Source organism: Gymnoscopelus braueri, assembly GCF_963280865.1.
Source record: "Gymnoscopelus braueri genome assembly, chromosome: 7".
NCBI classification, from domain to species: Eukaryota; Metazoa; Chordata; class Actinopteri; order Myctophiformes; family Myctophidae; genus Gymnoscopelus; species Gymnoscopelus braueri.
This window is the reverse complement of record NC_137608.1, coordinates 58,031,184-58,046,297: the sequence shown is the minus strand read 5'-3', so window position 1 is coordinate 58,046,297 and position 15,114 is coordinate 58,031,184. Positions and strand designations below refer to the sequence as shown.

Below are 15,114 nucleotides of genomic sequence, written 5' to 3'. Positions count from 1 at the left end.
CACCTCCTATCTGATAGATCTCCCTCGCACAGGGTTGTCAAGCAACCAACTTTAGCGGACACGACTCAAACAAGTGCTTTTTCAGATTTATTGATGTTGTCTAAAACACACAACTCACTCACACATCTACACTCTACACTCTATTTGTTAGGTTGTAAACCTGCAAACAAACACAGAAAACAATACAACAACAATTACTGACATGAAATATAATACACACAAACTGTAACATATCAGGAATAAATAAGAAAACGTCGTGTAAACACGCTCATGTTTATACACAACGTTGGTCGGTCGGCTGCTTGCAAACGAATGTCGCAGTTACAACAACACCGGAACTAAAGCCGAAAGTCGTCACACAGACGCATGCGCAGTCCACATCGTTACTGCTGTATATATTGTCAAACTACTAACTTATCCCTCTGAAAATTACACAGTAAACATATAAATCACTCAGTCACTTAGACAACACTTTCCTCATGCAGATACACACGCTAATCCGCCTAAATAAAGAAACTAAATGAAATAAACTTCTGCGAAACCGGAAGTGACGTCGCATTACCCGTAAATCACACAGTCCTGCGCTCAATACTAACACCCACTGGGTGGCGCTAGAACCCTACATAAGCAGGTAATATTCATGCAACAATTGTAATGATAATAATAATACTTGGAAGTGTACTGGAAAGTTCTACACTCATCAAAGGCACCACTCACTTCACACTGGGTGTGATTTAAAAAAAAAATCTTGTGCATTATTGTGTATTATGTTGTGCTTTGTTATTATTGTTTTTATATTAGCACAAATAGCTTCACTGAAACAATGTAAACATGGACTGTCTTCATTCTCTGTGGACAAGGCCCCTAATGCTGCTTTCACTGACCTACATGTGCCTATATATATATATATATATATATATATATATATATATATATATATATATATATATGTATTAAATAATTAATCTTAATATGTTTTAGAAACATTGCATGTATAATTGTACATTAATATGTATTTGCTAATGTATATAAAGCATGGTTAAGCTTGTGTTCAGTCTGTTCATAACGAACACATGAAGAGAATGAAGCTGAGATGTTATCATCCTCTGTTTGTACCAGGACTCAACCATTGAGCCACTTGAGAAACACATCTTGAAAACTCTGGATAAGCTGGTATACTTGGAGTTCGAGGCATTCAAGTTACATTTGCGGCACCCTGATGTCCTTGAAGGCCTGGCTCCGATCTCAAAGAGACCCCCGAATGTGGAGGGCAAGAGGACCATCGCTCATCTGATGGTGAGGCGCTACTCCAGTGATGCAGCTCAGAGGATCGTGGTGAATGTTCTGAAGAAGATCCACAGGAATGATCTAGTGGACAAGTTTCCAGACACATCCCAAGGTAGGTGAAGAGAGGCTGCATACAGTAGGTTTACATGATAAACCTACTGAAACTATGTTGTAATTGGATATGAACAGCAGGTGCAATTCATTAATATCCATCACACACACACACACACACACACACACACACACACACACACACACACACACACACACACACACACACACACACACACACACACACACACACACACACACACACACATAATCAATGTAATTTAATGTAATTACTGCCAGGTAATAGCAGGTTTATTATACAAGTCTGTTGTCTTTTCTGACACAATAGTTGTAACATCAGAGCAGCATGAAGCTACAGACGCTGACCCACCAACAACTTCTACAACGAGGGGAGTCTCTACAACTGAAGGTGAATAGATGTGTTCAATAAACTGATTCAACTGTCTGGTCGGTTTACACTATTTACCTGTAGTCTGTAGAAACACACAGCCAGTGTTGGGCAATAACATGTAACTTAGTAATATATTACCGTTAATATAATTACTTTACCCATGCAGTAACAAGTAGTGTAATATATTATAGCAGCTAAAACAGTAATATTATTACACATTACTGATCCAAGTAATGCTGCTTTACTCATTAAAATGAATGTGATTTGTTTTAGTTTCTGACCGAGATAAAAGCGTTCTCTCTTCTCTGTATCATTGTCTATGAGATAAAAGCGTTCTCTCTTCTCTGTATCATTGTCTATGAGATAAAAGCGTTCTCTCTTCTCTGTATCATTGTCTCCGCCAGGCCGAAAGGCATGGCGAGAGAGTATGTTTTCGCCCCTGTCCGTCCGTCCGTCCGTCCGTCCGTCCGTCCGTCCGTCCTGTCTGTGTGTTACCACCAAATCTCCGGCACCGTTGGCCCGGTCGCTGCGAAACTGTGCACACACACTCCCTGGATGCCAATTCAGAACCTCTGCCTAAAATTTTTCACATGGGCCTGTTATAGCGCCACCAGGAGGCCGATTTGTGCAAAACCCATTTTTTCCCATTACTCCTACAGTTTTTAACCAAACCTCATGCAAATCGGTACACAGTATCTCTATAGTCATGTGATCAACCCTTATCTGTCCGATTTCCCATATTCCATCCTCATTGGCTAAGGTTACCATCCAAAGTTTGCAGGATTGGTCCGTTTTGAACAAACTGCCTCAAATCATGAACGCAGCTTTCCATTTCCATAAAATTGCACACGCACATTCCCACTAGGCCGAGGAAGAAATGGCACTTAAAACTTTTCACATCAGCCTCATGGTGGCGCTATAACAGGCCGATTTGCATTTTTAACTATAACTGCACCGATCTGCGTGAAACTTTGCACGCCTACTCCCTAGAGGCCAAGGAAAAACATCTGCACTGCATTTTTTACATCTGCTTTTTACAGCGCCACCAGGAGGCCGACTTATGTCAAATACATTTTTGGATATTAATCCTTCAGATTTTATCCAAACATCACGCAAATCGGTACACAGTATCTCTATAGTCATGTGATCAAGACGCATCTGTCCGATATTTCATATTCCATCCTGATTGGCTAAGGTTGACTTCCAAAGTTTGCAGGATTGGTCCGTTTTGAACAAAATGTCTCAAATCATGAACGCGGCGTGCGATTTCCGTGAAAATTTGCACGCACATTCCCACTAGGCAGAGGAAGAAATGCCACCCTTTTCACATTGGCCTATTATAGCGCCACCAGGAGGCCACAATAACTTACCTGACCTGGCGGAGACCTGTGCTCCGAGGAGCACTTTTTCTAGTTGTCTATGAGATAAAAGCGTTCTCTCTTCTCTGTATCATTGTCTATGAGATAAAAGCGTTCTCTCTTCTCTGTATCATTGTCTATGAGATAAAAGCGTTCTCTCTTCTCTGTATCATTGTCTATGAGATAAAAGCGTTCTCTCTTCTCTGTATCATTGTCTATGAGCCGGTGCTGTGGTGTGTCTGTCTGAGACTGTGTCCAGCAGTCAGCTGCAGATCTGTGGAGCAGAGCATTTAAACAACAGAGTAGAAGGTTGTCACAAAGAGAAATTTTTTTTAAAGAAACTGATTTTCAAGCTATCAACACTGTGCGATGGTACAGGATATTGGCTTGTAGATCTGTTCTTTTTAAGCATGCGCCATCACGCAAAGTTATGATTCATACTATACAGTATGTGCAGGTCTGTGTTCCTCCGTATGTGGCTCTTTTATTATTGTGAGCGGCAGTGGCTCAGGAGGTAGAGCGGCCGTCTTGGAATCCGAATGTATGCGTGTGCGTATGTGTATGTGTATGTGTATGTGTATGTGTGTGTGTGTGTGTGTGTGTGTGTGTGTGTGTGTGTGTGTGTGTGTGCATGTGTGTGAATGTCTGAATGTACTGTATGTCTGAATGTGTGTGTGAATAAGTGAATGTGAAGTACATTGTATTGTAAAGTGCTTTGGAGAAAAGCACTTTATAAATGCAGTCCATTTATCATTATGGCTTTTTAGAAGGAATGATAAGTAATTAGTATATATTACTTATCTAATAGAGTAATATTGCCCAACACTGCACACAGTGTATACAAATGGAACTACTATAATATCAATACACCTTATATCATGAGATGTTGGTCCTCCACTCACACTTAATGAAATGAAAGACTGTTTATTGTTTTTATAATCTGAAATGTCTAATATTTTGATGTACGTTGTTGGGTAAACCATTATTATCATAGTTTAATAATGAATTAGACAGAGGTGACATTCATATTTCTGTTATGGCTGCTGGAACTTGCTTTGACGTGAGGGGGAGGCGGGGCCTTGCGTTGACATGAGGGGGAGGCGGGGCCTTGCGTTGACATGAGGGGGAGGCGGGGCCTTGCGTTGACATGAGGGGGAGGCGGGGCCTTGCGTTCACATGAGGGGGGAGGCGGGGTCTTTGCATTATTTGCAGAGCCCTCTGTAACTAATGTAGTGAGTGTAGGAGTCAGATCATCTGGCTCACAGACGCAACCATTTTTTCTAATAGTGAATAATAGTGGTTATTGTGGTGATTTACAAACATAGTCAGTTTCATTTCATCCATGGTCCTTTTCAATCACTGGAAGGGAAATTGAGGGGAAATGTGAAAGCTAAATAAAAATGTATACATAAAAATGGTACATGCATCTGAGGTGACAGAACACCTCCTACATTTCCTGTAGCGCAGCAGGCAGGTTCTTGAGTCAAGCTCCGGTACAAATGAAGCCCTGAGCATCCAGACGTTATTATAGTTTGTCTCAGATTTTTTACTCATTTCAGTGCCTGGTTATCTTTCCTGCTACTGTACATTTCTCTCAAATAAAATCATTCTAATGTCAAGATAATTACTGGGAGGTAATATCAGGTTTCTTATGTATGTTGTCTTTTCTGACACAATAGTTGTAACAACAGACCAGCATGAAGCTACAGACACTGACCCACCAAATTCAAGATCAACGTCAACAAGTACAAAAGTCTCTACAGCTGAAGGTGAGATGACACTATGAATAGATGTATTCAATAAACCACTTGAACCCCAGAATCCATATTCTAAGGCGAATATTAGCCTAGAATAGCAGTGGCCCTCGCATCTAGAGTTCAGGTTGCTACGAGGCCCTCACATCTAGAGCTCAGGTCACTACGTGGCCCTCACATCTAGAGTTCAGGTCTCTATGAGGCCCTCACATCTAGAGTTCAGGTCACTGCGTGGCCCTCATATCTAGAGTTCAGGTCACTATGTGAGGTGTGAGAACACCTTCTAGATTTACCCGGAACGCAGCACGCAGGTTATGGAGTCGAGCTCCGGCACAAATCAAGCCCTGAGCACCCAGACGTTATTATAGTTTGGTTCAGACGTTTTACTCATTTGAGTGCCTGGTCATCTTTCCTGCTACTGTAAATTGCTAAAACTCAAATAATATCAATCTAATGTCAGGATAATTACTGGGAGGTAATAGCAGATTTCTTATGTCTGTTGTCTTTTCTTACACAATAGTTGTAACATCAGACCAGCATGAAGCTACAGACGCTGACCCACCAAGTTCAACGTCAACAAGTACAAGAGTCTCTACAGCTGAAGGTGAGATGACACCATGCATAGATGTATTCAATAAACCACTTGAACCCCAGAATCCATTTTCTAGGGGAACATTAGCCAAAAATAGCAGCGGCCCTCACATCTAGAGTTCATGTAGCTAGGTGGCCCTCACATCTAGAGTTCAGGCTGCTACGTGGCCCTCAAATCTAGAGTTCAAGCTGCTAAGTGGCCCTCACATCTAGAGTTCAGGCTGCTACACGGCCCTCACATCTAGAGTTCAGGTCACTACGTGGCCCTCACATCTAGAGTTCAGGCCTTTATGTAGCCCTCACATCTAGAGTTCAGGTCACTACGTGGCCCTCATATAGAGTTCAAGCTGCTGAGTGGCCCTCACATCTAGAATTCAAGCTGCTGCGTGGCCCTCAAATCTAGAGTTCAGGCTGAAACGTGTTCCTCACATCTAGAGTTCAGGCTGCTACGTGGCCCTCACATCTAGAGTTCAGGCTGATATATGGCACTAACAGCTAGAGTTCAGAATGTTACGTGGCCCTCACATCTAGAACTCAGGCTGCTACGTGTCCCTCACATCTAAAGTTTGAGCTGCTACGTGGGGTGAGAGAACACCTTCTAGATTTCCTGGAGCGCAGCAAGCTTTTTACTCATTTGAGTGCCTGGTTATCTTTCCTAATACTTAAAATTGCTAAAACACAAATAATATCAATCTAATGTCAGGATAATTACAGGGAGGTAATAAGCAGGTTTCTTATGTCTGTTGTCTTTTCCGACACAATAGTTGTAACATCAGACCAGCAAGAAGCTACAAACGCCGACCCAACAAGTTCAACTTCAACAAGTACAAAAGTCTCTACAGCTGAAGGTGAGATGAAACTATGAATAGATGTATTCAATAAACCACTTGAACCCCAGCGTCCATATTCTAAGGGGAACACTAGCCAAAAATAGCAATGGCCCTCACATCTAGAGTTAAGGCCGCTACGTGGCCCTCACATCTAGAGTTCAGGCTGCTACGTAGCCCTCACATCTAGAGTTCAAGCTGCTACGTAGCCCTCACATCTAGAGTTCAGGCTGCTACGTAGCCCTCACATCTAGAGTTCAGGCTGCTACGTAGCCCTCACATCTAGAGTTCAAGCTGCTACGTGTTACTCACATCTAGAGTTAAGGCCGCTACGTGGCCCTCACATCTAGAGTTCAGGCTGCTACGTAGCCCTCACATCTAGAGTTCAGGCTGCTACGTAGCCCTCACATCTAGAGTTCAAGCTGCTACGTGTTACTCACATCTAGAGTTAAGGCCGCTACGTGGCCCTCATATAGAGTTCAAGCTAATGAGTGGCCCTCACATCTAGAGTTAAGGCCGCTACGTGGCCCTCATATAGAGTTCAAGCTAATGAGTGGCCCTCACATCTAGAGTTCAAGCTGCTACGTGGCCCTCAAATCTAGAGTTCAGGTCGCTACTTGGCCCTCACATCTAGAGTTCAGGCTGATATATGGCCCTAACATCTAGAGTTCAGGATGTTACCTGGCCCTCACATCTAGAGTTCAGGCTGATATATGGCCCTAACATCTAGAGTTCAGGTTGTTACGTGGCCCTCACATCTAGAGTTCAGGCTGTTACATGGCTCCAACATCTAGAGTTCAGGTTGTTACGTGGCCCTCACATCTAGAGTTCAGGCTGATATATGGCCCTAACATCTAGAGTTCAGGTTGTTACGTGGCCCTCACATCTAGAGTTCAGGCTGTTACATGGCTCCAACATCTAGAGTTCAGGATGTTACATGGCCCTCACATCTAGAGTTCAGGCTGCTACGTGGCCCTCACATCTAGAGTTCAGGCTGATATATGGCCCTAACATCTAGAGTTCAGGTTGTTACGTGGCCCTCACATCTAGAGTTCAGGATGTTACATGGCCCCAACATCTAGAATTCAGGCTGTTACATGGCCCTCACATCTAGAGTTCAGGCTGCTATGTGGCCCTCACATCTAGAGTTCAGGATGTTACGTGGCCCTCACATCTAGAGTTCAGGCTGTTACGTGGCCCTCACATCTAGAGTTTGTGCTGCTACGTGGCCCTCACGTCTAGAGTTCAGGCTGCTACACGGCCCTCACATCTAGAATTTAGGCACTACGTGGCCCAACACTGCACACAACACATGGAACTACTTTAATATCAATACACCTTATATCATGAGATGTTGGTCCTCCACTCACACTTAATGAAATGAAAGACTGTTTATTGTTTGTATAATCTGAAACATCTAATATTTTTTATGTACGTTGTTTAACATTGTAGTAACAGTACAATAAATAAATAAAGTAAAGCAGGGTATTATACAATATCATAGTTTAATAATGAATTATACAGAGGTGATACATTCATATTTCTCTTATGGCTATATGAACTCTTAATTTAATGCATGTGAATATATAAAGAGGCATAACAGTAACAAAAGTATTAGATCTAAAGAACAATGGCCCCGATTCACTAAGCAATTTACAACCATATTTTGTACTTACCGGCATTAAGACAAATCCTACAGCTGCAGTCAGATTCATTAATGTTTTTTGGTCTGTGTTTGAGCGTGAGGTGCGCACGTTCTCAAGTCAGCCCAGAGGCTGTCTTACCAGGGCTGAAATGTGCGTATGTCTTTAGAATGCTTTATTCTTCATGCCAAAATCAATTACAACAGTGCCAAACCTCAAATAAAATACATATGTGGCCAACTTTTGTCAACACATAAAGAAATATATAAATAAAAAAACGATGTATTGCTTGTAGCCTATGCATAATATAGACATGATGTAGATTCCACCGCTTTGTATTTATTTTCTAGGCTATCGCATTTAGAACTGAATTATTAGGTCCCTCAGCCTGTTTGCCAGTGTCGGCCAAGCGGGCCCTCTCAGCTAAAGTGTCACGTAATAATGAAAATTGGCTATGATGCCATAATGTCACTGCAGAGGCACAGACGCACCTCCAGTGTCCGCTCCGCGGGTATTAATTCATAATACTGTAGGCTAGGCTACTGTATATTGATCACATGAACACCACACACAATAGCCTAATACATCTTACCATATGATGAGAAAACTAGTTTATGAAAGCTGTGTCCAGAAGATCCATTCCCCATTCCGACGTAGGACAGTGATATATTAATCCAAAATTAACTAATTTAATCAATAAGTAATCAATAAGCTCTGGTCCATAATCGGATAGCAGCGTTCCACTTGTATGCCCTGGATTTCAACATCATCTTTTTACCTCGGTAAACGTGAGCAATGTTCAGTAGAAAAGGCTTATAAAATATCCTTTCCAGGTTATTAGTCTATTATTTGCTGGCGGGGTTAAACCTTGTAAACATTACACATTACGTTCAGCTGATCCATCGAGCAATAGTGGGACTCGCTTCCAGACAGATCAGAATGATGTTCAAGTTGTCTGTCAGTGTCAAGGCAATGCGGCCGACATCTGTAAGTTTGGACGAGAAGTTAACTCCTGCAGCACCGGTTGCCAGATTTTGTGAGAGATATATAGAAGCAACCAGGTCTATGAAAATAAGCCCAAAAGAACGGTAAACCATATGCCATATGAGAACTGTAAACCTATATATACAGTATACATTGAAATTATATACTGTATACATTGGAGATAGCCGATCTACAATCCAATCTACAAGCTCACAGCGCTTTGTGATGCGATGCGTTGTGAGCTTGTAGATCTGCTATTTAAAAAATAAAAAAAATAAAATGTGGAATATTTGGAAACATTCTATCAACACAAATCTGGTAAGGGGCTCCAGCTGGCACAAAACATTTTCAGATGGGGGTTATAGGGATACATTAGCCTACATATTAACTTGGGGGTCCATGACATAAAAATATTTGAGAACCACCGGTTAAAATAATTGAACAATTGTGAAGCAAGCCCAAATAATGAACTACACTTTAGAAACAAGCCCAAAAAACTGCACCCCACAGCTACCAATATTTACAACCAACTTTACAGAAAAATACGCCCAAATTTGCTTATAATAAGCGGACATGGCAACACTGTTCAGCACGGTGACGTTGAAGTTGGATGCTGTTGGATGCAGCCTTCCAGATTAATCATGTCCTACACCTGGTCATACGCACATCTCAGGGATATACAAACCCCTTTGAGAATTGCAAGTCATTTTGTGCTTACTGAAAATACGACCTCCTTTACGAACTTCATTTAAGCACAAACTGACTTGCAATTCACAAAGGGGTGTAGAATCTAGATGCCTCAAACGTGCGGATCACAGGTGTATATTATGACGGCTGCCAGCTGGTCATAAAACGTCAAGCGCGTTCCCGAGAAGTTAATTCGCATTGTTCCACTCCCCTTTTCACACCATAAAAGGCAACAGGAAATGAAAATCCAACTTCAACTTCACCGTACCGAACAGTGTTGCCATGTCCGCTTATTATAAGGGAATTTGGGCTTATTTTTCTGTGAAGTTGCTTGTTAATATTGGTAGTTGCGGGGTGCAGTTTTTTGGGCTTGTTTCTAAAGTGTAGTTGCTTATTTGGGCTTGCTTCACAATTGTTCAATTATTTTAACTGGTGATTCTCAAATATTTACATGTCATGGACCCCCAAATTAATAAAGGCTAATTTGTCCCTATAACCCCCATCTGAAAATGTTTTGTGCCAGCTGGAGCCCCGTAGTAGATTTGTGTTAGAATGCTTTAGAAATCTTCCAAATATTCCACATTTTATTTCAAGATTTAAAAAAAATAGCAGATCTACAAGCTCACAGCGCGTCGCATCGCGAAGCGTTGTGAGCTTGTAGATCAGCTATTTTCAATTTGCTTGTAGATTGGCTTGTAGATCGTCTATTTTCAATGTATACAGCATCGAATTTCAATGTATTCAGTATATAGTTTTAATTAAAGTGTTCATAATGGCTTAGTGTCATAGTTGCTTCTTTGGGGCTTGTTTTCCTAGATGTGGTTGCTTATTTCTCTCACAAAATCTGGCAACACTGGTGGTGTGGAGAAGTTCAACATCGTCTCTCGTTTAAAAAAAACAGATGTGGGCGTCACATCACCTTGACAGTTAACTTGTACATCTGCTCTGTCTGGAAGCCTTGACAGTTAACTTGTACATCTGCTCTGTCTGGAAGCCTTGACAGTTAACTTGTACATCTGCTCTGTCTGGAAGCCTTGACAGTTAACTTGTACATCTGCTCTGTATGGAAGCGGGGATCAGCTGAACATAATGCTCTCATCATGTGTGATGAGACTAAAGAAGTTTACAGCTAACCCCACCACCAAATAATAGACTATAAACATGGAAAGGATATTATATAAGCCTTTTCTACTGAACATTGCTCACCTTTACAGAGTTAAAAAGATGATGTTGAAATCCAGGGCATAGCTACAAGTGGAACGCTGCTATCGATTATGGACTAGAGCTTATTGATTACTTATTGATTAAATTAGTTAATTTTGGATTAATATATCACTGTCCAACGTCGGAATGGGGAATGGCTCTCCTGGACACAGCTTTCATCCACTAGTTTCCTCATTAGATGGTAAGACTTATTAGGCTATTGTATTGTGTGTGGTGTTCATGTGATCAACATACAGTAACCTACAGTAGGCTATTATAAATGAATACCGTGCGGACACTGGAGGTGCGTCTGAGCCTCTGCAGTGACATTAAGGCGTCATAGCCTATTTTCATTATTATGTGACACTTTGGCTGAGATGGCCCGCTTGGGCGACACTAGCCCCGATCTCCAGGCTTTTATTGTCTCCGCCAGGCCGAAAGGCATGGCGAGAGAGTATGTTTTCGCCCCTGTCCGTCCGTCCGTCCGTCCGTCCTGTCTGTGTGTTACCAGCTAATCTCCGGCACCGTTGACCCGGTCGCTGCGAAACTGTGCACACCCACTCCCTGGATGCCAATTTAGAACCTCTGCCCCACATTTTTCACATGGGCCTGTCACAGTTTTTAACCAAAACTCATGTAAATCGGTACACAGTATCTCTATAGTCATGTGATCAACCCTGATCTGTCCAATTCCCCATATTCCATCCTCATTGGTTAAGGTTGGCTTCCAAAGTTTGCAGGATTGGTCGTTTTGAACAAACTGCCTCAAATCATGAACGCAGCTAGCCATTTCCATAAAATTGCACACACACATTCCCACTAGGCCGAGGAAGAAATGCCACCTGCCATTTTTCAAATCAGCCTCATGGTGGCGCTATAAAAGGCTGATTTGTGTTTTTAACTATAACTGCACCGATCTGCGTGAAACTTTGCAAGCACACTCCCTAGAGGCCAAGGAAAAACATCCGCCCTGCATTTTTCACATTTGCCTTTTATAGCGCCACCAACAGGCCGACTTATGTAAAACACATTTTTGGATATTAAGCCTTTTATCCAAATTTCACACAAATCGGTACACATGATCTCTATAGTCATGTGATCAAGATGGAACTGTTTGATTTTTCATATTTCATCCTGATTGGCTAACAATGACATCTAAAGTTTGCAGAAGTGTCCCGTTTTGAACAAAATGACACAAATCATGAACGCAGCGTCCGATTGAGGTGACGCTTTACAAGCACATTCGCACTAAGTTGAAGAACAAATGCCACCCTTTAACATTGCCCTATTATAGCGCCACCAGGAGGCCGATTTTTTCAAAACTTTTCTTTGTTGTATTACTCCTACAAATGTTGTCCAATCATCATGCAAATCGGTACCCATTATCTCTATAGTCAAGTGATCAAGATGGTTCTGTCCGATTTTTTCAATGAACCTGTAAAAAAAAAGACAATACAAGTCTACTGGGAAATCAAACTTTTATTTATTAAGAGTAGCCTACGACTACACGTGTTGTCTTGATTTTTTTAATACTGAGATAAGTAATTATAAATAATAATATGCATGTTGATGCATATTCTGTAGTAACAGACACCCGTGCAACAGAATGTTGCAAGTTCGCTGACGTTAAACTTGCATGGATAATGGATTACTTTCTTGACTTCCACAACTGGCTTCTGCTGTCTAGAGATGTCCAAAGTATTTAGCAGACAAACTAATGTGATACCGAAACACGTCATCTCCCCCCCCCCCCCCACACCGCACACGTTCGGTCGCCGTCTTTGTCTGTTGTTTGTGCATAAACATGGATGGTAGCTTGTTTCTCGCGCACAATCTGGCAACACTGAATGTAGTCCAGGCTGTTGGTTGGCTAGTAGTGGTCACGTTGTAACAATCGCCCTTTTACTCTCAAGGATAATTATTAACTAAAGGAAAAACAACGAGATCGGCAGGATTTTAGCTGAGGTACTTTATATCGTTAAGCCACAAAAATAATAATTCACAAATCAAATGGCAAATAAACAGTACACTGCAGGCTCTTAAAATAGACTTCTGTCCCTATCTCTTTCCCTAATACACACAATAAACACCCAAAACAACAAATCAACAATCAACACTTTGTCCGGAAACCCCTTCGACCCCCAGTTCAAACGTAAATAATAAACAATTACACGATGACGTCAGAACACTACCGCAACCAGACGCTCACTCGCTTTGCGTGACAATAATAAACAGCCCCTCGTAATAGTCCAAACGGCCTCTTCAATCCGCGGACCCGATAATGTCTATTGTGTCCTGATCCAAAACGAAACGCAAACGACTTCTGATACGCAGTCCAAATAATAATAAGTTCGGGGTACCCCTAATTGTAATCCACCGGAACAGCAATATGGAGTTATCTCACCCGCGGCTCCGTCAGAATCCTCTCGGTGACCGGCGGTTCATTCATAAATCCAGCGCTCGAAACCCCGCGGCAGAAACGGCACGTTCCTCTTCCGCTGGGCACGCTATTACTTGCTTCTTGGCTGCAGCTTACTTTTAGTTAACACAATAACTTGACCTAGTAACGCTGGCGCATTGGAGCTCCTCTCTTCTCACCCGTTCACACTAGTACACAGGTTGTTTGTTTGATCTGGTCTCCCCCCGTGTCACACCCTCTATTTGTAACGTCGGGTGGCTCCAATGTTCCAATCACCCGCAGCACTCAGCCCCATTACCCCTCAAGTGAATAGGAAATGTCCATATATCTCCATGTCCATATATGTCACATATCACTCGTATATAATAACATGCATAAACTTAGATCAGATGTTACATATCAATCAGACATAATAACACCCACAGATCAAGCAGATAAATATAATAAATATAATGTGCATTTGTCACAGTCCCCCCCCCCCCAGCTGGAAGCTATTTTTCCAAGTCCTCCCAAAGGAGGGGTTGAGGTTGACCACGTTAAAATGTATCCACTTTTTACTCTTTCCATTTCACTCTGTAATTTTTAGGGCCTCTCTGACTCGCTCTCTAGCTGGACCTGACCTTTTCGGGGGCACTAGCTTTGAGGAGTCTGCTTCTGATTGCTTTTGAAAGTGGATGTTTTCTCGCCCAGAACAAATCGCCTGGCTGGAACTGCGCGTGTTCCGCCAGGCACCATCGTACTTGGCTTGCCTGGTGTGAGAGACATCCACCCTCCGTTTAACTTCTTTGACCATGGCCCACTTGGTGTTATAGTCAATGGTGACCAGCAGCATGGTGTTCTTCTTCTTACTCCTCGGGAACGGCCCTGCAGAGCCGATCCCCAGGACCTCTCCTGCCTGGTCAGCCTTAGTGGACGGTAGTCGGGCGAACGGCTTACGATTCTCCGGCTTGCCTTGCAGACAAACGTGACACCTCTCAACGTACTCCCACACCTGTCTGCGGATCGTCGGCCACCAGGCCACCTCAAGGATTCGAAGGAGAGTTTTTAGCCGACCTGGATGACCACTCGTGGGGCGGTCATGGAAATATTCCAGGACACAGTGGACCTGGTTGTCAGGCACCACCACCTGATATTTCAGTCCACCGTCTCCGGTCGGCTGCCTTCGATACAGGATCCCCTGGATCTCCTCATGGCCTATGCGATCCGTTCGCTGGCCGGACTGTTCTAAGTTTTCACGTAGACCTCTGACTCTGGGGTCTGCACGCTGAGCCCTGGCTAGGCCCACAAGGGTTAACCCCGACGGCCACTTCCGGACCAGGCACTCCACCTCCGGTGGGACACTTCGGGATCGGGGTCCCAGAGTGACACCGTCACCGCCCCTCGATGGTAACCCCGGCACAACCTCACACATCTGCGCCGACGCCAGGTTGGGCGGTGGCTGCGAGGCGCCTTGTCGGTTGATCTTCTTCCTGCAGTTGCTGGAGGACCGGCCATGGGAGACAATAGTGGGTGGCCCCTGCGATGCACCGGCGGGCTGACTGTAGGGAGTACTGGTGGGACGACCTCGAGGAGTACATGTTCCATGGAAACGAATGTCTGGGTTTCGTGGAGTTTGGGAGCTTAGGTGTGATGATATACAGGCTCTTTTCACCTTCGCCACCTCCTCGCCCCATTTCTCCTCTCTCCTCATCCAACGTTCAACCACTTCTTTCCGGAGTTGCTCGACTGAGTTTTTTATGAGAGTCTCCCAACTCCAACATCCTCCAATCTAGGTACCCCCTTAGGCTCTCCTCCCTGTTAATAGTACTCTCCCTTGCTTCATCAAATTCCCCTCTGACCTGCTGCACTTCATTTTTGCAGGTTTGCAACTCGTCCTTTATTAAGGCCAATTGTTGCTG

General features: G+C 43.2%; 1 protein-coding gene across 1 annotated transcript in view; it reads left to right on the top strand.

Annotated features, from left to right (window-relative positions):
- Positions 1-15,114, top strand: part of LOC308089175 (NACHT, LRR and PYD domains-containing protein 3-like) — a gene marked incomplete at its 3' end in the record, with an annotated part of 85,280 nt that overhangs the window by 6,606 nt on the left and 63,560 nt on the right. Inside the window, exons 2-4 of the mRNA XM_080433739.1 lie at positions 1,120-1,399; positions 1,688-1,768; positions 5,383-5,466. Of these exons, the coding sequence (XP_080289865.1) occupies positions 1,120-1,399; positions 1,688-1,768; positions 5,383-5,466 (445 nt within the window). The remainder of the gene's footprint in view (positions 1-1,119; positions 1,400-1,687; positions 1,769-5,382; positions 5,467-15,114) is intronic.